Genomic DNA, 25,494 nt, shown 5'->3' on the forward strand with positions numbered 1-25,494 from the left:
ACCACAGTGGGACAAACAAAAACAAACGGATGCATCTGATCTCTGTTTAGTTTGTGTTGTTACCAATCGCACTTGGTCAGATACTAACATCGCTGGATCTTTGGTGCTCTGCACTGCAGTTCTCAGCATCTCTTTGGAACAGTGCCTTGTAAGATGAGCTCTTATTTTCTTTCCCCTCTATATTTTTTGATTTGTAGTGCATAGCAGAGTGGACTGCACTGCATGATTTATCACTCAACGGGGATTTTTTTTTTTCCACCCTGCATTAAAACATCTCATTTGTGGAAGGCTTCACTCATCCCACATAAAGCAAGTGATCAGATAGCGGCGTTCAGTTGGGTTTTCTGACACCTTTGCTGCAGCGACAGCAGCAGGGACCTGCCGCCTCCTTCCCCCACCTCGTAGCGCTCGGATCCTCCAGAGAGATCCTTGTTGTTCACTCTTGCTCCCAGTCTCCTGTCTGCTGACTCCAGCAACAGGAGAGACGCGGCGTTTAGGGAGATGAGCGTGATTTTCCACTTAATTGTTGCCCTAACAGACAAGCAAAACATGCATCTCGTAACAACCGTGCCAACCTTCTGCCGAACCACGATGTGACCGGCCTGAACCGACCCCTCTTGTCAAGAACTTATAAAAGCTGTGACTGCGAGTGAGCCACAAAACACTTCTGGTGGTGTTTGTTTAGAGAGTGAATCGGGATGTCCTTTTAGGGTGCATTTGCACCTGCAGTGAGTATAGGATATCCTGGGAACTCAAAGCAAGCCGCGTGACCCCTGTGCACCTCCAGATGTCAGACGTATTGTAAAAAAAGGTGAGGCTGCCGCTGTGCATTTTACTCCGGCGTCTTCCCTCTTTTCTCCTCCGTCTCGCTGCCTCTTAGCTTACAAAACAAGACGTCAGGGTCAGACGCCAGGGCTTTTCTGTGAAGCCTCGGGGTCATTAGGCGGAGGTTCCTTCCGTCTCTCCTGACAGGTGATTACTGAAGTAGTTGGTGAAAGAGCTACTGCGCTATTGTAACTACTTTCTCTTTTTTTTTTTTTTTTTTTTTTTTTTAAACGGGCCTTCTGAATAAGAATTACTTCTGTTGACTGCTGGAATTCAGAGGAAATACCAGCCGGCGGAAAACACACCTGACACCTGTGCAGCTGTCCTGCAACGTTGTCGACACGCATGATTTTGTTTATAGACACGAACCCCATTTCCAGAAAAAGATGGGAAGCTTTCTTAATAAAATCAAAGCTTTTGTTCATTTGTTTGAACCTTTATTAAACAGAAAGCGCAAAGGATATGACTCTGTGTGTTCACTGCCGACCTTATTGTATTTTTTTTTTCTTTCCAACCAGCATCTTTAATGCCAAAAACACACTGAATAAAGTTGGGATAAAAGCATTTCCACCGTTGTGTTACATCCCTCTTCCTTTTAATGACTCCTTTTTGATATTTTGGGAACTGGGGATGCAAATTATTGCTGATTCTACTCTACATGGTGCTCCATACATTTTCAATAAGAGACCGATCTGGACTGCAGGAAGCTCCGGCACACACACTGTTTTAGTCGCACAGAATGAAGTCTGACATTGTCTTGCTGAAACAACCTCGACCCTAACCATGCCTTCATGGTTGCATTTTTCTGTCCACAATTCCGACATGCTCCTCCTCATCAGTGGTACCTTCACACACATGGGAATTATACGTATGATGCGCCCCCATACCATCACAAACCTGATAACAGCCTGGATGCTCTTTTTCATCTTTGGCGCTCAGAAACGGGCGTCTGGTTTCTCCCTAAAAGCAGCTGAAACGTGGACTCATCTGACTGCAGAACTGTCGTCTTTCTGTCCCTCTGTGATGAGCTTGTGTCCTCTTCTTCACTGTGTCCATACATGGCTTCCTGCTTGTGTAAGGCTTTCTGGCTGCGTCTTTAGTGAAAACTGTTTCCCAGGGCCCTCCCCAGCCCATGTGCCTGTACTGATCCTGATGATGGTTCCAATGCAGCGTCACCTGAGGCCTCCCAGGTCCCGTTCATCCAGCCGTCCTCGGCCTTTGCACTCTCATATTTCCCAAGACTCCCAGAATCTCTTCACAATATCACACACTGTAGATGCTGAAAGTTAGAAATATTTTCCCCTATTGATGATTATCAGGCATACTTTGATACAAAGTCCTTTAATACCCAGTCCTGTCACCAGTTCAAACACTGACTGTGTTACTTTTAGATTCTATAATTGTTTCTGTCTTTCTTTGCCACTATCCCAACTTTAGTATGTCGCTGGCATCAAATTCCAGATTCCTTTAAAATTTCTAAACAGAATTAAGTTGGTCAGCAAAGACTGAAAATTTCCAAACAAATCAGTCGCATTTTACCAGCTTTTCTGGAGATGATGGGGGGGGGGGGGTTCGTACGTTTGACCTTCATGCAGCATTTTTTTGTAGTCTTCATAATTGATCCCAAATTGTCCTTCAGTTCACAATTAGACGGTCATGCTTTCAGCTCCCAAAGCAAAAACAAACGGAAGACAGAAAATCCTCCATCCTCACCTGTTTCCTCTGCGTCGCATCCCGCTCACCGCTTTGTGTTCCGCCGCAGGTTTTCCCCAAACAAACTCTGGAGCATCATGTCTCACACACACACACACAGAGCTTCAGCTGGAGAGTACGTCCTAACAGGTGAGCTCTGCCACTGCGCACCTGAATTACACAAAAACACCGCATCCCCCCGTCTGAGAAATAACTTTTTCTTTTATTTCTAAACCATCTCTCCGTAATTACACATCCCGCTTGAAAAGGGTGTTCTCATAAATGTTTTATTCTACACACAGTGCCTACTGAAACATGTGGACAAATGGAGACGCCATTCAAACAACCACACTGACGGATGTGGCGTGGCAGAAGCTCTCCCCGCAGCCTGGAGTCGCCTCGCGGGGGAGGAATCTTCATCAGAAGCTCTGACAAAGCGCTCGAACGGCTTTTCAAGTCACGACATCGAAATCATGCAGAGTGACAAATTGGGATCCTCGAGACGTTTCCTGTTTAGTTTTTTCTGTCCGGTCACACTCGCGCCCACCGGGTGGATTGAAAGTGCGAGTCAACACGTCTAATTATTAAGAAGAGATTTGAATTAAGGTGGCGAACAGGTGGCTGAGCGGGTGGGGGTAAACAATGAGGTGTTAATGACTTAAGCAAATGATTAGACAAAAAAAAAAAAAAAAAAGCTCTGATGAAACAAAAGCCCTCTTTCAGAAACAACCTTCATTGCTGGCCTTATGTACAGTTTAAATACAAACAAAAGGAACAGAGCAGTGTGCTGGAGGCTGACGTTTCCCTTCATCTCTGGCCGTCACACAAACCAACCATCATTCAGGACCCCCCCCCCCATCCAGACACTCAGGATGGATGTCATGAATTACACGTTTCTGTCCAGAGTCACTGAGCGCGGCGCTGCGATGACGACATGTGTAGTGATCGCGTATTTCGTCCTCCAGTCTTCCCCTAACGTGTCTAAATACACTGAATAATATCACATAATAAATAGCGTTGGTCCTCTGATGCGTCAGAAAAGGGGACGCGGGGTTTTAGTCCTCTGAGGTCACGTCTATGTCCTCGGAGTTGGACTGCTTGGTGGCAATGCGCCATCTGTTGATGTGGTGGTTCCCCTTCTTCTTCTGCTGGCTCTCCGGGCCCTCCTCCTCCAGCTTCTGCCGCTTGTACTTGGTCCTCCTGTTCTGGAACCACACCTTCACCTGGAGAGAGAGAGAGAAGATCAGTCTGTGACTTCAGGCTCAAATTTCCATCCATCCTTATAATCAAATGACGCTTCCCCCCCACGTCACTGTAACCGACCAGCTTTGGGTTTTGTTTGGAGTGCTCGGGCAGAAACGAACACTTGGCTGAAGAAATAATCAGCTTTTTTTTATCTATCAGCTGAAGAAAAAACCGCAGCTTCAATTTACTCTCTGTTTGTGGGAGCCGGCTCTTTATTTCTGCTCTTGACCGAGCTACTATGTGGCTGGTGTGACCCTGGAATATGAGCTCAGCTGACTGACGTGTTTCCAGGATGCATTTTTGAAATAGCAACACATCTATTCGCATTCATATCACCGTCCTTCACTGAGCAACATTTAGGCCTTCTCTTCACTTTCACTGCTGGGACATTGACCATTAACCTTTGAAAAGTTTTTTTTTTTTTTTTTTTTTTTTTTTACCAGCAGTAGCCTATCAGTCCTCGCGAGCCCTCTCGGAGTGAAGCAAAGCTTAAACCCGAGAGAGTCTTATTTATCAAACCACTGACTCGGAATATATATCTCTTTATAATAGCTATTAGACCTAATTGACACCCAGATGGTGTGGACTCATTAGTCTTTAGCGTCAATAATATTTACCCTCCTTTATTGTAGAGTAAGCATGAATATGCACATCTGAGAGACTTTGGTGGCGCTTCTTAAACTCCGCAGCCCAAACAAAAGTCTGCTTAATTTAGGCTTCGACTAATTTGGGATGAGTTTTTTTTCTGGGGTCCCAAACTGAGCCGTCATAGAATGATGGAAACAAGTGGAACACCCCGCAACTTGCCTGTGTTTCAGATAAACTCAGGCTGTTCGCCAGCTGCTTCCTCTCGGCTCCGACGACGTAGTGGTTCTTCTCGAAGGCTCTCTCCAGGCGGAGGAGCTGCGAGGGGGAGAAGGCCGTCCGGATGCGTTTGGGTTTTCTGGCGAAAGGGCCGTGCAGGAGCAGGCTGTCCTGGGACACCTCGTTACCTGACACCAAAACCTCAGCGTTACTCTAAACACACAATTGTCAGTCTCGGAATTGTATCGTAAGATTGTACAATTATATATATTTTTTTTGTCACATGCAGTTAACCAGAAAATAAATTTGTCGATCCAAAAAGGCCGAAAGCGGCAATAAAGAGCGGTGTTAGGAACACGTGAACGCGGCTTAGAGAGACTGAGGACGTCGGCGTTTGATTTTAGGTTTGTGTCTGTCTTCTCTTCTGTGAGAGCCGAGATTTTACGTTGTTATGCTAAGTGTGTGTGTGATCATTATTTATTTGGGTTTGATATCAGTTATTTTGACAGTATATGTTTTATTCTCCTGCTTTTCTTTTTTTGCTTTGAGTTGAATTCTTGTTGGGTTTGGAGATGTTGATTTATGGGCACCGTCATTGGTAAATAGATAAAGTGAAAAGAAAAAACAAAAACGAAATTAAAATAATATGATATAAACGATGACATAAATGAATGTAACCTACGGGCAGGCAGAGCAGATGAATAAACTCAAAGCATTTAATAGAGAGTTTTGTTGTTCGCGTAAATAAAATAGGGACACATTTTTTCTAATTATTTTTGTTTTGTTTTGTTTTTTACAACATTTCTTGCTGAAATGCGCGCGTCACGTTTCCGCTTCAGCTGGGATTCGGAAACATAGCCTACATTTGGAATGGATTTCTCCATTTGAGGTGTTTTTTTTTTTAATTAATTTTTTTATATATTTGATTTAAACCAGTTTGATTATTTCGTCCTGCCTTTGCATTTTTTATTCACTTTTCATTGCATTCATTAAAACCCACCTCGCGCTCCCTTTTTACTCATCACGGTGATGAGTTTTAGGCTAAGTTTTGTTCAAGTCTTCCTTAAATCCGCAACATTCTGTCTTAATTATAACAAAAAAAAAACATTTTTTGTTAGAACCTTCGTTAGAAGCCGAGATGCAGAAGAATAAGCCACCGTAAATCTCGGAGTTATTATGGTCTGCGTCGCTGCAACATCTGCATAGTTTTGGATTCCTTTGTGTTCTGTTAAAAATCCGGTAAGTGTGCAGTATTTTTTTAATTAAATGAAGTGAATTGAATGTTTCCTGTAGGGCGAGTTTCACAGGAGGGGGAGAGAAAAAGAAAATAAATGATTGTTTATCTGTTCCTGCTGTGGTTTTCCGGGAGTAGACTGAGAGTGCTGCTGGAAACTGAAGGGATCTCGCCGGCAATTTTTACTTCTAACTATTCTCGTTTTAATATTTCTTTCAATCCACATTAATATCTTTTTTGTTTTTTCACTGCACGCACACGTGGGAGTTCTCAATACACTGCAACAAATCTTTAGCGTGAACTTTCTGCGCCTATATCCACATGTGTCCCTGTGTTACATGTGTCCGTTTGAGTTTAATTTACGATACCACACAGCGCGATAGCAGGCCAAACTTTATTGTGCATCGTTGAGCCTACCTTGAAACCTGTGCCCAAAGAACCTGTTCCGTAAGACCCAGGGGTAGAAGTTGAGCGGGTCTCGGTGCTGCGTCCCGAAGAAGTGCGGATGCTGTAGGTGGGAGCCTCCGAGCTGGTGCGGGGCCACGGTGAGAGATGGATGGTTAACCGTCTCCGGGAACACCAGGTCCGGGCTCTGGTAGAGAGACCTGCCCGCCGGGCTCTGGTAACTGTTCATTAAGGCATCCGTCGTCGGGTTGGAGTAGCTCAGAGCCGTCGGGCGGATGGGGTCCTCGTTTGTCAGGGGGCTCTCTTTGGCGACCAGAGACTCTATCGTGAAGCAGCGTTTGCCTGCGGACGAAAACATCATCTTTGGATGGAAATTTAAAAACCAACAGAGAGTGAAGAGTCTTTTTTCCCCCCCGTTCTCTTGCTGGAAAATGTAAACCCCGCTCAGAGGTGCATCATGACCAAAAAATGGTCGGGTGTTGGCGGCTGACGGGGGAGGGGGGGTTCACCTATCACCAGCTTGCCCGATGAAGATGCTGCTGCCCCAAAAAAAGTCAATGTTGAAAGCCGAGCCGATCCGCAGAGTCTGTGCGCTCCCAGAGGGTTTCTGTGCACAAGTGCGCACCACGAGGAGCGCCTCCAACCTTCCAGGAGGCGCAACGCTAACCCAGCAAGGCATCTGATTGGACCAGAGCTGCTGCCAATTGGTCTCCTTGAGTACCTGCTTCACAGATCACACGAGACCGGGCGGCTTAGTTACAGGGACTTGCTGAGAAAACATGCGCGCACCAATTAATGGGCCGCGATGATTCGCATTTAGATTTAATATCTCGTTCTTATTAAGAAAAACAGCCTTGGGGCGGGGGGGTCAGAGGAGGCTGCGCCAGAGCAGATTATGTTTAGAATATTCCTGGGGTGTCAGTTTTTGGAAGCCCGAGTCAGTGAGACAGTTGGGTAAATTTAGCTGCTTTCTGTTTTCTGAGCTCTGCGCAAAGATTTGAATGAAATGCAGCAAAGAACGCCGCAACTTTACAAGCTTTCACCCTTCTGACACACAGAGAGGAAACCTTTCTCCATTTTTTTCCAGCCAGTTTGGTGTTTATTCATTCTGGAAACCAGTTGCTCATTTTGACGCATAAACGAAGTTGGAGCGTATCTCTTTCCATTTGTAGCTATTTTGGTGCATTTAATAAACACACAGATAGACCTTTTTTTTGTAGAATGAGATTATTTTTCAGCTTTAGCTTTCCTTTGCAACAAACTGGCCTCACTATAAAAGAACAATGTTGCTGTTGGATTCAGTGTTTGCAGCGCAAAACGTTGCAGCTTCATAACAAACTTGCGTTACACAAACCTGCCAAACGTGATCAAAATGATGGTAAAGCTTCGACATTTTCGAGACTTTATGGTAAATTGCTTACGTTTCCCTTTCCGCGTGACGTTATGTGTACAAATGTCCAAAGTGTGATATTGTCACTTATACAAGAGCACGGCTTCACACCACGGATTCCACGCAAGAGAAGTTCTCAGCCAACCCAATGTTGTCCAACTCCAACAACTTTTCACTTTTCAACTTCACTTTCAGTCACGGTTCCAATTTGGGGGATGAAAAGAATGAAAGTCCTACACGACTGAGTAGCGTGATAATAAGGTTTGCGGATAAATAAAAAGCCGAATCGTAGTCGGGCCTCAGAAATCGGCCACCTGAGAGTATTCAGTGACAGAGTTTCTGGGCCTCTGCTGTGACGCCGGTGCGCTCTGGACGTGTTCGCCTGTCAGTGAACTGAGTTTGTCCCCTGTGAGGAAAGTCATTGGAGCTGCTCCCCCGGCGCTAACCGGGTTAATAATTGCCCTCTTAATGCGCTCGTTTTGCGTGGAGGCTGCATTAGAAAATCATTACCGATGGATATTATAAGGTAAAACAAGTCGTTGATTAGGCGTTTAGAGCTAAAGGCTCCTAAAGACGGCCGCGGCTGTGCTGCAGTCCTGGGAGCCGCTTGTTTTCTGACAGATAAACGCCTCCGTTTATTTTCTGCGTGGCCTCAAGGTTCATTTCCAGTTGTCCTTGAAGTGTTTTTTTCCCCTCATTGCGCGACTCAAACGAACTGAAGGTGAAGGATTCCATCCACTCGTCAAACACGTTGAATTTAAAGGCCTAAATGCTGCACTGCAGCCGTTATGGCCCCAGATTCTTCAGTCTTTTGTATTTCAATGGTGCATACATTATACACATATCAGCTCGGGGATAGGTCAGAGGGAGACGTGAGTCATTCCCACGGCTTCTCGCTGTCCTTTTCGCTTCATCTCGCAGCAGCAGCAGCAGCAGGAACTTGTGGGTTGACCGAGCCGGCTGAGAATGCCGGTGAGTTTAATGATGAAACCCTGCGGGCCTTTACGCGCTGACCCCGAACGCTGCTGGTTAATAGATGATCAGATGACTCTGCTTCACCTAAAACAACAAAAACAGAACAAGCGAGGCAGTCTACCCTTGTTCCGTACCCGCTGTCGACTTTCCCCTGAGGCTCCGGAGGAGGGCCACTCCGCTGAGGCTGCTCTCAGAAACTCCGCAACTTTACGTCTCTGCGAAGCTTAGTTTGATATTGCTGAGATAAGCTGAAAGAGTTTGATATTTTTAAACCCCCCCCCCCCCCCCCCCCCCCCGGTCATAAAAGCAAATTAAGTGTCTGAGCGTCTGTTTCACCTCAAGAAGACTGGAAACACTAACAGGGCTGACCTGTACCAAACGGTCTAATTATTGTAAAGTAACAGAATTAGAACACAATTACAAATGAGTTGTTTGTTTTTTAAAGAATAAAAATCACACGTTTTTTTGGTACATTTATTATTAATAATAACTGCTTAAAACGTGATTATATTGTCTCTTAGTTTTTTCCTGCTCAGGTTTTGTCCGTATTTTATTACTATTATTATTATTATTATTATTATTATTATTATTATTATTATTATTATTATTATTATTATTATTATTATTGTTGTTGTTGTTGTTGTTGTTGTGGACAAATACAAAGAGTCACAACGCCCAAAATGAGTTTGAATGTCAGATGAACATGTCTGGAGTTTGCTCTGATCAGACCCAACTGTTCAGCCACACAGTTGTCCCAGGACACTGCAGATTTCACACCAACAGTAAGCCTCTGTACAGAGGAGCGCTCCTAAATGCCCATCTGCTATTACCCCGCAGGGTTTGCTTGATGGTCTCAGGAAATGGATCCAAAACGGAGATCACCGTGAGTGTCAGTGCTGCCCTCCAGTGTCAGCCAAACGGGATTTGGTTTAATATCGTTCCTGTCCTGAACAAGACCAATTTGTCATTTTACTGGGGCACTATGGTCTTACTTGCACGACTTATTATGACCACCGCTGCTCCTAAATTACACCATCACCTGATGTTTTACTTGTATTTACTATTTACTATCCATCTCTTTTCATTTGTTTTGTGGATGCATTTGCGGCACGTTTGCATATAAAGTGTCAGGCTGATTCTGATTGAGGCTATGTTGTAGAGTATTGTTTTTTTTTTCTTGTTTTTTTTTTTTTGCTCGGAGCCACTACTTTTTGATGAACAAAACCAGTTAGCCAGGAGAAGAGGGATAGTAAAATGCATCCAGGTAAAAAAAAAAGAATGCAACCAGAGAAAGCAGTAGTGCAACTGAGCTAGCTGAACCCACTCTCTGCTCTGGTAGCCTAAGTATCGTCTCCTGTGCAGATGCTGCCATCCAGTGGTGACGTATGGGACAGCACTTTTTAAATTTTCCGCAGGGGTGACAAAAGAAAAACCGTGACCTCATTGGCTGGAGGTCCAGGAAGGGCCTCAACTGTGTGTGGGAGGAAAAAAAGAGGAAAAGTAGGACACTTGTGAGTATGAGTCGCTTTTTTTTTTGTGGTGATGCCATTCTAGAAGCTTGTGTCTGGCTTTCTTACGCTTAAATGTTTTCACATTACGAACTAAGTGCTGACGCCGTTTTCAGAAAAGTAGGGTGGCTTTTCCTCAAAATGCAAGAAAATTGTTCAGTTGTTTGAAACTTTATTAAAAGTCTCGTGTGAAAAGAAATGTTGGACAAATCCAAACTTTGGTTTCGGCAAAACACAACAAAAATTAATTTTGTTACGTTAACAACACCTTTTTGCTTGTTTTAGGAAACTTATTTGTTGGAAAGGTTATGAGAGGAATCTGCGTCCATTCTTGCTGAATACAGAATTTCATTGCTGTCTGACGGTCCTCTCTGTGATGCTCCACACATAGGAGTCAGATCTGGACTGCATGCAGGGTCAGTCAAACACACACACTGTGTGTGTGAAGCCACGCTGCAGTAAGTCATGTTAAATGAGTGCATCGCACATTCTGGCTTCTGCACTTTTCTCTGATAACAGCTTGGGTGGTGTTTCTTAAAGCAGCTGAAACGTGGACTCGCCTGGTCCACAGCACACATGTCCGCTGTTTTTCTCTCCATCTGGGATGAGCTCGTGTTCAGAGACCTCTGCTGTGTTTTTTTTTGCACAGGACTGACAGACTACTCGCTCCTTGTGTAATACAGTAACAGCTTCCATTTCTGGATGCAGCGGTGGGCTGTGTGCAGTAACCATGGTTCATCACGGTACTTCTAACCCAATGCAGTGCATTCTGATGGCTCATTCTGATGGCTCAAAGGTCACTCGCATCCAACAGTGGCTCCTTGGCCCTTCCTCCGGTTTTCAGAATCATAACTGCCATAGTGACACAGTGACGAGTCATGACCTATTCTTGCTTGGAATGACGAGAAATTCTTTGGATGCTCCTTTTCTAGCCAATCCTGACACCCTCGCCATTGTAGAATCTTCCGCAAAAGTATAACTTGGGTTCTTTCTTTGCCACTGTCTCAACTTTCTTTTATGAGTGTGTTGCTGGCATCAGATTCTCTCAAAACAGATAAAGCTGGTCAGTGAGGACGCTTAAAATGACTTTTTTTTTTTCGGGGGGGACTTTTCAAGTTACAGATCTCAGTTTCATTGCATTTTGGGCAAACCTTTTTTTAGACTACATCTTGGTGCATTATTACTGATCAGATCACTGATGCACGTTGACCACATTTGTTTGAATAAAGGCTTCATTATCAAACACGAGAAGAAGATATATGACATACCTTTGATTCCCTGCTGACGTGATGCAGCTTGGGCAGCATTAATCTTGAGCACATGGCTCTATGTAATAAGTCATCAGCCACACCCTGCTTGCCCCTGGTTTTCTGATCAAAGCCGTCAGATGAAATCAGAGGCGACTCCCAGCACCGTTTCCTCCTCACCACCTGCGTTCATTAATAACCTAATTGGCCGTTTTGTTTCGCATTAGCGTTGTGTGTTCAGCTAATCTGTCCCACTTAGATACTTGGAAAATTTCACCCCATTATAACGAGATGGGAAAAGTAGCACGTCGCTGCGTTTGTGCCACCCACACGAGAAGTGGGCTCGTTTAGCCACCTGAGCGCGGAGCCTCCACCGGCGGCCCCCCTCCTAGTAAACAAACAACCCCCTTTCGACCCGCCCTGGGGAAGAAGTACATGCGTTCAGTAGTCGGAAATATTAATGTTTTGGGTCGTTTGTTGGACAGCTGTTAAAAACTGAGAACCTTTCCTTATCTAAAGATCACTGGTGGTGATGGTATTGTGTGCGTAAAAGTCGAACGCTGGTTTAGTTCGTTCTGTTGTTTAGGCTATGTGGCCTTTAACCTGCCTCCTAATGTTCTCTCTCCACGTACCAGCGCAGCTCCCTTCTCCAAGGCTGCTCCAGTCGAGGGGAGCTCCTCTTGTCTGTGCCCGTGTCAGAAGTCATTGTGCGTCTCCAGCGGAGCCCTTTCACGGCCAGACAAAGAGCATCTCCTACTTCAAACGCTTGTAATGAAAGCTAATGACTATTAGATGGAGTAGAGGGGCCCTCACCTCTGCAAATAAAATGCAATGTGGGATTTTTTCCCCCTCTCTTCCCTTAAACAATCGCCATGCCTTAAAAGGCGCATTGGTCAAATGAAGTGCACTATGGCTCTCCATGAGAACTTTCACACCTCAGAGCTGCATTACAATCTCATTTGTGTGTGTGTGTGTGTGTGTGTGTGTGTGTGTGTGTGTGTGTGTGTGTGCGTCGGGTGGGGACTCAGTCATATATGACCGCCAGTGGCTGAAAGCTCCATTCGAGACAACATACCAGTTCAAGGATGCAACTACTTCAAAATGATTGAATGATTAATACAACATGACTGATGGTGAGATTCGTGTTTTCCGTGCCAACAGTGATGACAAAAGGAGAAAAACATTTAGTGTGCGGAAAAGTATCCATTCTATTTAGCAAAGTCTTTGGTTCTACAGTCAAAGTGTAAAAAACAAACAGACAAACCCCACATCAGAAAAGGTTGGGATGATATTGAAAAGGTAGATTAAGAAGAAAAAACTGTGTATCTTCCATTCACGTTGACTTCTGTTTCTTTGCAAGCAGTTTAAATGTTTTTTGTCATCTTCATTTGATGTAATAATTCACATCCGTGTTTGTATTTAATGCCTGCAACATTTTTTTATAAAAGCTTTTACAACTTTGGAATGTTGCCAGTCCTTCTTACAACACCGAAGAAGCTCTGACAACAGAACTCAAAAGGTTAGATATTAAACCTTTAGAGTTCAGACCTACAGAGCAGGATCATTTACAGTTAAAAAGCTTTAATTAAGCTTTAAATACGTCCAGGTTTGACTACAAGGGTAAGATGAAAAAGACAAAATTAGTTTAGCTTCAATCTTTCAGTCAATAACACCAAAATACGGACAATAAGTGTTCAACAAATTAAAAGTGCTGTTGCTTTTATAACAAATCGTAGAAAACAAATTCATTTTAAATTTTTTTTAATGCCCATTATTTTCTTCCCCCCTCCCCAACCTTCCACTTGTTATGGCCCACGTTGCCAGCACCTGAGGGTGCACAAGTTCCATCCTCAACCAGGAAGGAACCTCAGAGAGCAGAGAAGGTCAACAATGAAAATGTAAAAACTTGAACTGAACGTTCTTAATAAAATGACACATTATTCTACCAAAGCGGATCCTAAGTTTAGTTGATAGACACACAAATGAATTATAACTTCATAACTGCAGCACTGTAGAAAGCTTCAGAAATGATAACGGTCTGAGCTCCTCACATGTCCTGGCAGCGCATCAAGGTTTCAAACCCAATCCAAAATAAATCAACACAAAAACTGTGGGGAAAATCCTCACATCTGGAAACTGAAACCAACAAAACACTGTCTTCTCTGATAAAGAAACTTCCAAAATTGCTCGTTTATTCTTGACTAAGTTAACTAAACATTTAAACTCTTATCATATGAAGAAATAACAGTTGTCTCTCATAAGAAGCTTCCCTTCAGACCCTGCAGAGAATCTTAAGTAACACAGCCAGCGCCGGCGTGTTTCCAGCCGTTAAGGTGCCCTGTGCTAATTGAGATGATGAGCTCGGTGACCCCCACCTCCCCTCCCCAGGACGCTCTTGGTTTTCCCAGGCCTCTGGCTGCTTCTTTCTGTCCCTCAATGGGATTACGTCGGGCTGTAGAGAGAAGAGAGGAAAGGGGGCAACTCTGAGAGCCATTCCTGGCTGATCACATCAGAAAGGGCTCTCTGGGGCTTTTACACAAATTCTGCTCCTTCAGCTGTGCTCCAGCCATAATCAGGCTGAGCAGGGGGGCGGCGGAACAGAGACAGAGGAGATCGACTCCGTTGCCGTTTATTAACTTTGGCAACTGTCCTCTGCTTCCTGCAGCATCACTGCTGCCCTCAGCTCTGCAGTGTTCTGCTTTCTTTGCTACAGTTTGAACAGTGGAGTATAATTAGCTGACAATGTAAGAAGAACTGGAAAGTATCATATTTTGTCTCAGTTTCTCATGTAGTTCAACAGAACATTTTTCAGTGGGTTGATGCTTTTCTAAGTCTGATTGTTTGTGGCACTGTTGCACTTTGAAAAGACACTATTTTTTCCTAATTCAAAAATGGATCAGGAAGTCAATTCTAAGGCGCTAGCACATTATGTGCAGTAAAGCAATAGAGAGTAAACAGCTTTAAGAATGCAAAATCATTTAATGATAGCATTTTGTCCCAAGTCTTCCCAAGGTTTCACACTTTCTGGTAATTTGCTAAGTCAAATCTTTCAAGCTTGTTTCAGCATCGGATTCCGTTTTTCCACCAGTTAGTTGGAGACGTGACTTTTTCTCTCGCTTTAGTGGGTGAATGTGTTCAAGCACAAATATTTCCAACCTGCAGGGACAGAAAAGCATCCTTCAGCATTTACCTCCTGTTAAAAGTATTTTCTATGGAGGCTAAATCTTTGTGAGCACACGTTTGTGGACAAAACATCGTGAATGTTTAATCGCATAGCTTTAAGATTTCACAGATGGATGTCGTCAGCCATCTTAGTTCAATATGTCTGCGTTCTCCACAAGACACCAGTTTCAGGTTGGCCACCCTAATTAGCCGCTCTGATGCACTCCCACATCCACACACTGTCCTCTCTCCTGCTTCATCCCTCATGTCTGCCAGGCAGGCTTCGGTGGACAGCGTGAGCCGCTTTCCGCCTGGAAGGAGAGACGTCCAGTTTCAATAGAGCAGAGAGGGGACACCTGCCGGCGGTGGGTGGGCGTGTGGGAGCCCCCGTCCACTGAGAAGCAGCGAGAACAGGCGTAGAGACCATTTAAACAGATTAAAACAGCGAGACCCAGCTCCCTAGCTCCGAGACACAGTGACCCCTACCACCCCGGGTTACAGATATCCCAGCTAATCCCCGAGCTGCTTATTTATTTGCTTAGCTTAAAGCAGAGGGGAACCCGAGTCTGTCCCAGACTTTTACGTGAGATCAAACCTTGGGAGGAAATGTCTCCATCATCTTCACACTGTGCACAGAGTGAGACGAGATGAACAATAAGCAAAGATCAGAGGGGCACAGTGGTGAAGTGACAAAGTGAAGGGAGTGATTGGTCACAGATGGGCTGTATTTCTGCAAATGTTCAGTCATTCTGAGGGTTGTGGAATCTCATCACGTCTCAATTTAGGTTTGCGCTGACAAACTGATCTCAGTTTGCCTCAATTTTACAGTGATGTATCCCTCAAACTTACGGCTAAATTCATCAAACGGTAAGCATTCGTGCCTCTTACATTTACACATGTGCTTTATATGTTTTTTAATTGAAGCTCCTGGAACAATGTGGAAAAATACAAGAAGTGAAAGAGGGGGAAAAAACTTTTAGTTGTGAGAATGTACCTGGCAGCTAAACCCTGATTGGAGGAGCAACACACATGATGCCACATGTTCCTGCTTGAGCTACGCCTTCTTTAACCTACACGGACAAGAAGTGATTAAACATCAGAACTGTTCTGACAGAAATGTGTGTGTCCATGTTGGACATCAGCCACGAGCTGATCGTGTGTGTTAAACGGCCAACTGTTACCAGACAGATTGTGCACCTTTAACTTCTGAACAGAGAGGAAAGATCACGACCAGGGTGCCATTAATGTCATAAAATATGTTTATGAATGTCAGATATAAACCAATACATGAAGTTAACCCGACAACAAGTTATAAATGTAAAAAATTAAATATATAACTATAAATCTATTAAATATTCATAGTTGGAGACAGCGGTCTCCTTTCTCAGCAGTATGTACAGTAGAGTCTTTTTTTTCTTCTCAAAAGTCCAGTTGAGTTTGGTTAACTGTGGTCTGCGGAGTCGTCGGACACGTCGATATCCACATCTGATTCGGAGAACTCCTCATCCTCATTGCCTTCATCTCCGTGGCCTTGCGATCCGGGACTTTTGGGAGGAGCAGCCAGGCCCAGCTTGGCCAGTTTTGCCTGCTGCTGTTCCAGACTCTGTTTTCGCCACTTGATGCGTCGGTTCTGGAACCAAACTTTGACCTGGAGACAGGAATCAACACGTTAGAAATAGAAATACTACTGGACGGATTTTTTCTTCACTTAATGCTGCGCTAACCACTTCTCACCTGAGCTTCTGTGAGCTGCAGAGCGGAGGCCAGGAGGAATCTCTCTGAGCCGACCATGTACTGCTGCCGTGCGAACTCCTTCTCCAGTCGGGACAGCTGCTCACTGGTGAAGCTGGTGCGCATCCGTTTCGACTTTCCGCCTTTAGTTTTGAACGAATGCAGCCCTGCGCTGACTTTGGACATAGTAGCTATAGAGAGGAGAGGAGAGGAGAGGGCACCTTTAATCTCATTGCCACATCAACAGATCTCATTTGGCTACCTGTCACGCTCTGCTCATCATCCACATTTACCTTGTGCGTAAATTGCTCCACGACATGATGCCTGGTAGGTGAAGGGTGGGCAGCAGTAGACAGAGTATCCAGGCTGGGTGTGGACGGTGGAGTGCATCACGTTTGGTGAGTAGAGGTATGGTGCTGGTGCAATCGGCAGAGGCAGAAACGGCGCTGGTGGGTGCTGAGTTGGACTCGCCCGGCCGCCGGTTGTCTCCTCCGGTTTGGCGAGTAACGCCTCGATAGTGAAAGATTTCCCGCTGGGGGGCTTCGGTGAAGCACACTGTCCTCCGTTGTTCAGTGGGTACGGCGCTGCTGGTGCGTAATTACGCACAGAGTACCCATAAGTTCCCACAGCTCTGTTCGGAACCTGCATGTTTAAAGCTCGATCTTGAAGTCTTTTGTGGAAAAGTAGATGTCGCTCCAAGCTCAACAGGAAGATGAATGCTGCCCCTGTGCGGAGGGGTCCGATTTATACTCAGCCCCACAAGGAGGTGTGAAGAGCCCCCCCATCGATCCATTGTCTTTCTAAGTAGCAGATGAGAGAGACCAACATCCCGACAACGTATCCAATTAATTGGTGGAGTTGTACAAGCTGGGATTGTCAAACATCCTAACCCTTTGAATGAAAAGGCTTTTGAAGAGCGCTGGGGGCTGGGAACCCGAGAGATTTACTGGGCAACAAATTCTTGCATGGATCTTAAGTCCAAATGTAATCATTACCGCTGGGAAAGCCTTGATGTTACTAAATCATCTTATTTGGAGCATTTTAAATCCTGGCTGGTCGACAGACGCTTTAAGCAGCGTAACAAACCACTTCACAATTGGAGACTGAGTTTAAGCTGAACAATTTAGTGAGAATCTACTGAGATGTTTTTTTTGTTTCTATCCAGTTAAATTTAAGACACATTTGACGCCCTTCACCCATTTCTTTGCAATTAAAGAAATCTCAAAGCTGACATGCCTTTAAATCACTCTTCATTTAAACAGTCTGTACATTTATGTTGTTGTTTGTTTAAAACCAAACTATTTAAGAAGTGTGCCTTTTGGCAGCAGCGTTGGGGCACTTAAAACTGAGGAGCCACCTTGCACGATAGAAGCGTCAGATTCAGCAGGTCAGGTGTGGTTGCCTGAACTGAAACTCTGCTAATCTCACTCTTCACGGCATTAATCCACTGGTTGATCCTTCCCATCCTTTGAATGTAGCTGCTTAAACAGAGAGGGGCTTTGCTTGAATCCTTTGACAATCCAAGTTGGCCTAAAGCCTTAAAGCTCGGTGCGCGCTGACTTATCGTTCATAAATACAAAATGTGAATTAAATAAAACGCATGTCATTAAGCTGCCATTGCGCAAATGTGTTGAACGTGCAATTTTCGACCTTTAGGGAAAAGACCCAGGGCGGCGTCTTTAAAGGAAGTGATTTCTTACACTGCCCGGTGACTTTCTCTCTTTCAACCCCGGATTATTGCCAGCTCTGCAAACTCTGCAGGCTCATTTCCATCATTTGGAAGTGGCAGAGAGCGTCTCCCCGAACTTTAAGTAACTGTTAAAACACATTTAAACACCGGAGCCAACCGCTCATTCCCTTTGACCTCCGCGCGTTTTATTTATTCTCGTCAGATGACACTAGAATGTCTAATGAAGAGGGCAAACACAGACGTTCTCCACCGGGGCCCTGAACAATGAGGATGCGTCCTCTGCTGCCTCTTCGGCCGGACCACCCACCCCAGGACTCTGTTTCTCTGTCCTGGCAAGTCTCTTAATTCACATTCAGTCTTGAAACAGACCAGCTTTAAATTGGATGGCACAATTAGGGGTCAAATCAACTGTGACAGTAGTTTATTTGACACGGTTTCATTCTGGAAAAAGAAAGGTTGGAAGTTGTCAAAACAAGGGAAAAGATAGATTTATCCACTTTTCCTCCGTTGAATGGACAACTGCATGAATCATCAGTGTTTTTAAATACAAAATGACCCAAATTAAACAACCAATTTTGAATATTTAGTGAGTTTTCAAATTTGGGTGATGGGAAATAAAAACATTAGGAACTTCTGAGTGGCCGCTGATCATAATGAGAGTTAACTTAGTTTCACACCTTTATTTTAGGATTAAGAATGCATTCAAATGTTGCTGCTATTTTCAGTCCTAGTTCCCGCAATTTTTTTCAGTCAGACAAACTAAAAAAGAAAACGTTCACCTTTGGCTCCAGTACTGACAGAGTTTGCAGTTGCTGCTGCAGTGTGCTCTTTTTGTGTATTGGAGCCAGACAAGGAATACACGGACCTTTGTCCCAGAGAGGCCTCCTTTCATAGTCATGGCCCGAGAGGAGAAAGAGAGCTAAGGGCTGCTCTCTAATGGCTCAATGGGCTATCCTTTCCAAATGAGCCTTTCACAAAAAGCTTGAAACTCATCAGCAGCGATCAGTTATTCACTATCTGCAGGTTCCTTTACATCCAAAGTGGCAGCTCTTGTTTTGGCCTCTTCTTGGGATTTTCTTTTAAATCTGGGAGTGCTGCATAGACCCAAACAGTCATAGGTTTTGTCTAACTTCTTTCCACTTTTCAAAGATATGTCAAATCCATAGCTATAAAATTTGGCAAAGTATGTTGAACTAACATTATGATATCAAATGGTTGCCCTTTAGATCAGTTATCCTCTTGCCTGACAAGATTTTTCTTTGGATTGATGATGCAAATCAGCAAAAGAGAAGCAACTTATCCATCTTTAAAAAAGACAGCTCCATCCACTGCAACGCTGTCACACACAGATATATGACAGCTACGTTGGTGTGCAGCGCAAAATGTTGCAGTTCCACATTGAACATTTAAAAATTGTTACACTCTCTGGGCTATAAGAGATGCCCTCTGCATTGGTTACATGCCGCCATTCCGACATGGGCCTCCAATTGTCAGAATGGCGGGATGTTTAATTTTTTATAAACACCCCGCCATTCCGACAATTCCTTTAATAGCCTATTAAAGCCTTTTTTTAGAGGAACTCCACAACCTCGCAAACCAGCTATAATAAATTATTATCAAAATCCCCTGAAATTTCAAATATTAAAATACAGGTAATAATGTAAATCGGGCCAGTCTGAAACATATTAGATTAAGCAGAAACACAGTGTCAGTGAGCTGTCTCAGCAGCCAGCTGGAGCGGAGCTCTCCACAGAGCGTCTTTTGCACGCTGGCATCATATGCAGCATTAATAATTGCAATTACAGATGATCAATGACAGCTCACCTGTGTCGGACGTCCCGGTGCTGCAAATAAAACCAATTTCATATATTAGGCTACCCAAAACGTATTATTATTATATATTTTTTTATTAGTTTTAAATCAATAAGTGAACAGTGTTTGTCTAATTTTGTCGCTCCTTTTTGTGTCATAAACTATTTGAATATCATTAATTTGCTTTTGGAGTGCGTTTTGAAAATGACCACGGACTCATAACATTGTCAGGATCTGACGGTATCCGACACACCTTCATGACAGTTGTTACACGCACACACCAGATTTATAGTGAAATAGTAACAACACCGCCCTTATGGATGGATTCTGAGTGCCATCATCTTTTATTTTTATTTTTAAAATACGAAATAAGCCCACATCCACCTGATCCTCCCCTCTGACTGTAGATTTGACCTTTAAATCATAATTCAGTATCAATTTAATATTATTCAAACGTCACAAGCTTTCAAGTCAAGTCAAGTCAAAGTTTATTTATAATGCACTTTTAAAACAACAATAGCAGCTCACCAAAGTGCTAACAGGAAGGCCTAAAATAAAAAGTAAAAAAAAAAAAAAACGACTTGAGGAACATGAACAACACAGACACAGCTTTGAAGAATAACAGGCACAGAGGGAGGGGGAGAGGCTTTAATTACGCTTTTAAGGACTGTATCACATCTGTAAACATGTCTTAAAACATGTAAAATGCATGAACAGAAAGAAGGGACTGTTATCTGTTGAATAACGCACATTCCTTGTCGGAATGGCCGGATGTTTTTCTGTCGGAATGCTGGGATGTTGGAATGGCGGGACGTTTGCATGTCGGAAGGCGGGACCATTTGCTTGTCGGAATAGTGGGACGTTTGCATGTCGGAATGGCGGGACGTTTGCATGTCGGAATGGCGGGACGTTTGTATGTCGGAATGGCGGGACGTTTGCATGTCGGAATGGCGGGACATTTGCATGTCGGAAGGCGGGAAGTTTGCATGTCGGAATGGCGGGACGTTTGTATGTCGGAATGGCGGGATGTTTGTATGTCGGAAGGCGGGAAGTTTGCATGTCGGAATGGCGGGACGTTTGCTTGTCGGAATGATGGGACGTTTGCATGTCGGAATGGCGGGACATTTGCTTGTCGGAATGGCGGGACGTTTGCTTTTTGGAATGGCGGGACGTTTGCTTTTTGGAAGGCGGGACGTTTGCTTGTCGGAATGATGGGACATTTGCTTGTCGGAATGGCGGGACATTTGCTTGTCGGAATGGCGGGACGTTTGCTTTTTGGAAGGCGGGACGTTTGCTTGTCGGAATGATGGGACGTTTGCATGTCGGAATGATGGGACGTTTGCATGTCGGAATGGTGGGACGTTTGCTTTTTGGAATGGTGGGACGTTTGCTTGTCGGAATGGCGGGACGTTTGCATGTCGGAATGGCGGGACGTTTGCTTTTCGGAATGGTGGGACGTTTGATTGTCGGAATGGTGGGACATTTGCATGTCGGAATGGCGGGACGTTTGCTTTTCGGAATGGTGGGACGTTTGATTGTCGGAATGGTGGGACATTTTCTTGTCGGAATGGCGGGACGTTTGCTTTTCGGAATGGTGGGACGTTTGCTTGTCGGAATGGTGGGACGTTTGAATGTTGGATGTTGGAATGGTGGAACGTTGTAAAACGACTACATTTTCAAGGCTCCAAAAATGCGCCTAATATTTGTAACTTGCTTATATATTGCATTTTATAAAACTGTCACAAACGGGACATCGCACCGCTATTACATGTTTGAAACACTTATAAGGACGTATGAGGGGTGGACGATAGCATTACATCACTGATTGTATCACTGAACCAAGTTCAAATCCATCCAAACTGATATCATCCAACAACTTTTCCCGTTTTTATGAAAATTTACAGGATAAAGTTTAGATATTTACAAAATTATGCTTAGCGTTAGGCTTAGACACAGCTGAATATATACAGGCTCCTACTATGCCATCTGAATGCTTCCTGATACAGAACAACGAGTAATATCACAATTTGTAACACTACTGTTTTGGTCGTGTGGACAAAGTTGCCTGTTACACGTCTTCTTGTGACACTGGGTTGGTTCCTTGAACACAACAGGATAATGTGCACTTCAATAAACTGAACTTCTCATTAGTCAACAGTGGAAGAAGTGGTTTACATAAATAAAAGCATTAAAGCTTGATCATAAAAACATGGAAATAATGATTAATGTTAAATGTAATACTATAATAACATGTCAATATTTTGGATTCTTCAGTCGATGTCTGAAGACGTAGTTTTCTGTTTTACCGCTTAAAAAATAGTTAAAACATGACAGCATTAAAACACTACATTGATACTTCAGCATGATTTAGCAGCTGTACTGATTCCACATTTGGATGAGCTGAAAACTCGTGTGTGTTCGTAGCACGTTTAACATATGAGATGGAAGATTTTGCAACAGAGGATGAGATCTAATCTCGACTTGTAAATATTCCTCCCTGACAGTACGAAGTATTCGTGACAGCTGCAGCAAGGAGATACTCCTCTATCTTACCTTTAATCTCAGTTCACACATGATTTAATGAAACAAAAGCATGAAGAAACACTGTCATCATTATTATTACTGAGGTGAAAGGGACTCTTTTTCTCACCTGCTCGACACATTTAGCAGCCACGGTGCTCCTAGCCTTTCCTGTCCACATCCATCACTAATGCGTTTATGAAGCTGTTTACTCAACGATCCAGAACTACCTGCCTCTGTTGCCTTGCAGCTGGCCCTGAGGGGGTCATTACAGGTACCTGCTGAGCCGTGGCCCTCACCTTGACTATGAATGGGAGTCCAGTTTAAGGAGCAGGTATGCTCTGTCTGGCTCAAATACACATCCTAGCCCTGCTGAGAGCTGATTCACGTCCTTGTGACGTTATGGAGCAGCATGAAGACACCTGATATGGCCTACAATTGAAAGTAACACGTTTTCATTGAAGTTTTCAACTGGTTGCCCAGTGTTTAAGGGCTTTACTTCAACCTACCATGTGTAAAAACAGTCGAAGTTGAACAGTCAAAATCAGTTGAAGTATTTGTGCCTCTTGCTGTTCATAAAAGAAGTCAAGAAGCACCAGTAATTATTAGTAATAACCAGTAATAACAAAAGGCGTATAATAGACCAATAATATATAATAGTCACTTTTGTACATTTCAGTCAAGCATGAAGCTTGTCATTAATATTTGACAAAATACTTCTAGATTCTATACCTTTTTTGAAATTTTCGGACATTTTTAAGTATGACAATGACCTAATTTCTTATCAAATCAAATGATATGTTTTCATGTCTCCAACCCTCTGGGATTAATAACAACAAAATGCAAAAGACTCAATTTATCTTTAAGATTAAAAGATAGAAAAATGTAAAAACATTTAATTTTCTTTTTACATTTTATTGCCTTTTTTAAATAATTTGTTGTTGTGTACCAGTTCTGATTGAGAAAATATGAATACTTGATTCTCTTTTGATTTAAGGTCTATGAAAAAATATTTTCTAAAAAGAAATAACCTTTATGTTTCAGAAGCATTCCATTTGATACATATTGTAAGTTAAATGTATACGTGGTGTATAAGAGCAAATTATTTATTCAAGGGCATTAAAACGTTTATTTCTCTCACACAGATCCTTTATGACTACATAAATGAGAATAAACTAACTTTACTTTTTCCATTTAAGGGGAAATTCCACCAATGTTGGGTAGAGAAAACAATTTAAAAACATGTGTGGACATGCACCGTCTAGCTTGAAACAATCAGTCTTGATGTACATTAGAAAGGTCAGGCCCACGCTCGAAGCCACTACGGCTTTCCACACCTGCTGAATGAATCCACTATTCACTTTGTTAATTTATTCTTTACTCCATTCTAATACAAAGACTCTGGTCGCAACTATTTTTTCAGTGATGGTCAATTCCAGTTTCCAAATATCAGGTGCTTTGGCAATGTACAGCGTAGCACAGTGAAGCAGTAGTTGTTTCCCAGCTTCGAACAAAGATGAGCTCCTACTTTTATCCATGAGCTCTCATAATAATCTTCCTTCCATGACATTAATTCAGGATCACATATGTAGAGGGATCCCAGTTCAAAATGTTTCAGTGTTGCATGGATTATGTTAAAGTTGTGTAAGAAAAATCAGACTTGACTTTGGGACAGGTCAGGTCTTGTCAAAACAAGTCTCAAGATAGTGAAGGGAGGTCCAAGTTAAGCATTTACAATACGGCCAGTCAGTCAAAGTCTGTCTGGCTGTTTAATGACACTATAACTTTCTTCTGCAGAAGCTGTGTTAGTGGTGTGCTTGAAAAAGCACGATATTCAAAAGGTAACCAAACCAAAGACTAACATTTAACTGGGTCAAGACTTGAGTATTTTAGAAGAGTCTTCTGAAAGCGGAAAGAACCCCTCAAGGTTTTGTGCATGTGTGTTATCAGAGTGCATGATTGACACCTCAACTAAATGGTTAAAATGTGAAATGAACTGCCTAATTCTAGCACTTAAAATGCATCTTTTGCACATTCCCACGCAGATTCTGTTTGTTTTTCATTTCCATGTGTGGCAGAAGGGTGGGCCTCTTCATTAGCATCGACACCACTGCTGTGAAGGGCTACTGTATGAGCTGCTCTCCTCTGGGCTAATAGTGGCCACTTAGCCACACAAAGTCCTCCATCCATCCACATAAATAATCATCCATATCATTAACCACTTAATGAGGTATTAACTTTCAAGCTGAACAGTATCTGTTGACTGACATGGCAGCCCCGTCCTGGGAATGGGAGCGTGAGTGTATTCGAGCTGTCTGACGCTAAAAAGCAGGCCACTACATTTCTGCACCAAAGAGAGTTTCAGATACCTAATTACAGTTAAATGAATCCAGAAAAAAGTGGGAGCTTTCACCGGTCATCAGGTAAAGAAATGTTTAGTAAAATGCAGATCGGGAAACCAAACGGGCTGAACACAAACCGCATCTTTGGATCATTCCGGTAACCCTTTCACCCACGTAGAAGCATGACCTTCTTGATAGGGGTATCAGTCTGTGTGGCCCACATCAAGTAATTTTGTTAAAACAAAATTTCATACTGAAACTCAATACTGTGTATTTTTTTTATCAGACAACAGAGGGAATTATTGTAGGTTTACAGAGGAATAGTTAGATTCCGGTGCAGTTCTATATTAAGGGCAGTTGCTCGACAGTAAACTTAGAATCTTCCTGTTGGATGAAAGCCTCAACACTTCTATAGACGGAAAATTAATTAGCAGTCTGCTAAACTTCTTTAACTATGACAGAAATTGACAAAAGGTCAAATACACATGGGAGGGGAAATTTGTAAGGACTTTTTAAAAGAAAACCAGACTGCTAAGAGTAACTAACCACACTGACAGGAGGCCCCGGTGAGTATAGCTGTTGCAAAGATGGACGACATGAAACAAAATAGATACTTTGCCTTCTTGAACCGTTTTCCATGGTGCGTTATAGTAAGATAAAATGGTAAAAACAGAGAGAAAGAAAAAGCCACAATTGTGAAATGTTCAACTGTGTTTATCCACTAAAATAGTTCTCAGGGTTTGCTGAGAGAAATGGGGGCTGGGAGGCACACTGAAGGCCTGCATGCATTCAAAAGCTCTTTCTCTGGTAGGATTTCAACTGAAATGATCATATAGGTCGTTTATTCATATGATTAAACAAAATCCATAATGGCGTCCTCAAAAAATATCACCATGATATATAGCAGGAGGG

The 25,494-nt window shown here is 43.3% G+C and overlaps 2 protein-coding genes across 2 annotated transcripts; both read right to left on the minus strand.

The window, feature by feature from the left end:
- Window positions 1–3,572: 3,572 nt before the first annotated feature.
- On the minus strand, window positions 3,573–6,566 carry emx1 (empty spiracles homeobox 1). Its single transcript, XM_075448114.1, has 3 exons — window positions 6,218–6,566; window positions 4,570–4,754; window positions 3,573–3,740 (listed from the first exon to the last, which is right to left on the minus strand). The coding sequence occupies exons 1-3, from the start codon at window positions 6,564–6,566 to the stop codon at window positions 3,573–3,575; spliced, it is 702 nt and encodes a 233-aa protein (XP_075304229.1).
- An 8,184-nt stretch (window positions 6,567–14,750) lies between these two features.
- noto (notochord homeobox) lies at window positions 14,751–16,866 on the minus strand. The gene is made up of 4 exons (XM_075488047.1): window positions 16,512–16,866; window positions 16,222–16,409; window positions 15,934–16,135; window positions 14,751–14,881 (listed from the first exon to the last, which is right to left on the minus strand). The coding sequence occupies exons 1-4, from the start codon at window positions 16,864–16,866 to the stop codon at window positions 14,751–14,753; spliced, it is 876 nt and encodes a 291-aa protein (XP_075344162.1).
- Between the last annotated feature and the right edge of the window lie 8,628 nt (window positions 16,867–25,494).

This window comes from Odontesthes bonariensis, chromosome 17 (assembly GCF_027942865.1).
Source record: "Odontesthes bonariensis isolate fOdoBon6 chromosome 17, fOdoBon6.hap1, whole genome shotgun sequence".
NCBI lineage: Eukaryota > Metazoa > Chordata > Actinopteri > Atheriniformes > Atherinopsidae > Odontesthes > Odontesthes bonariensis.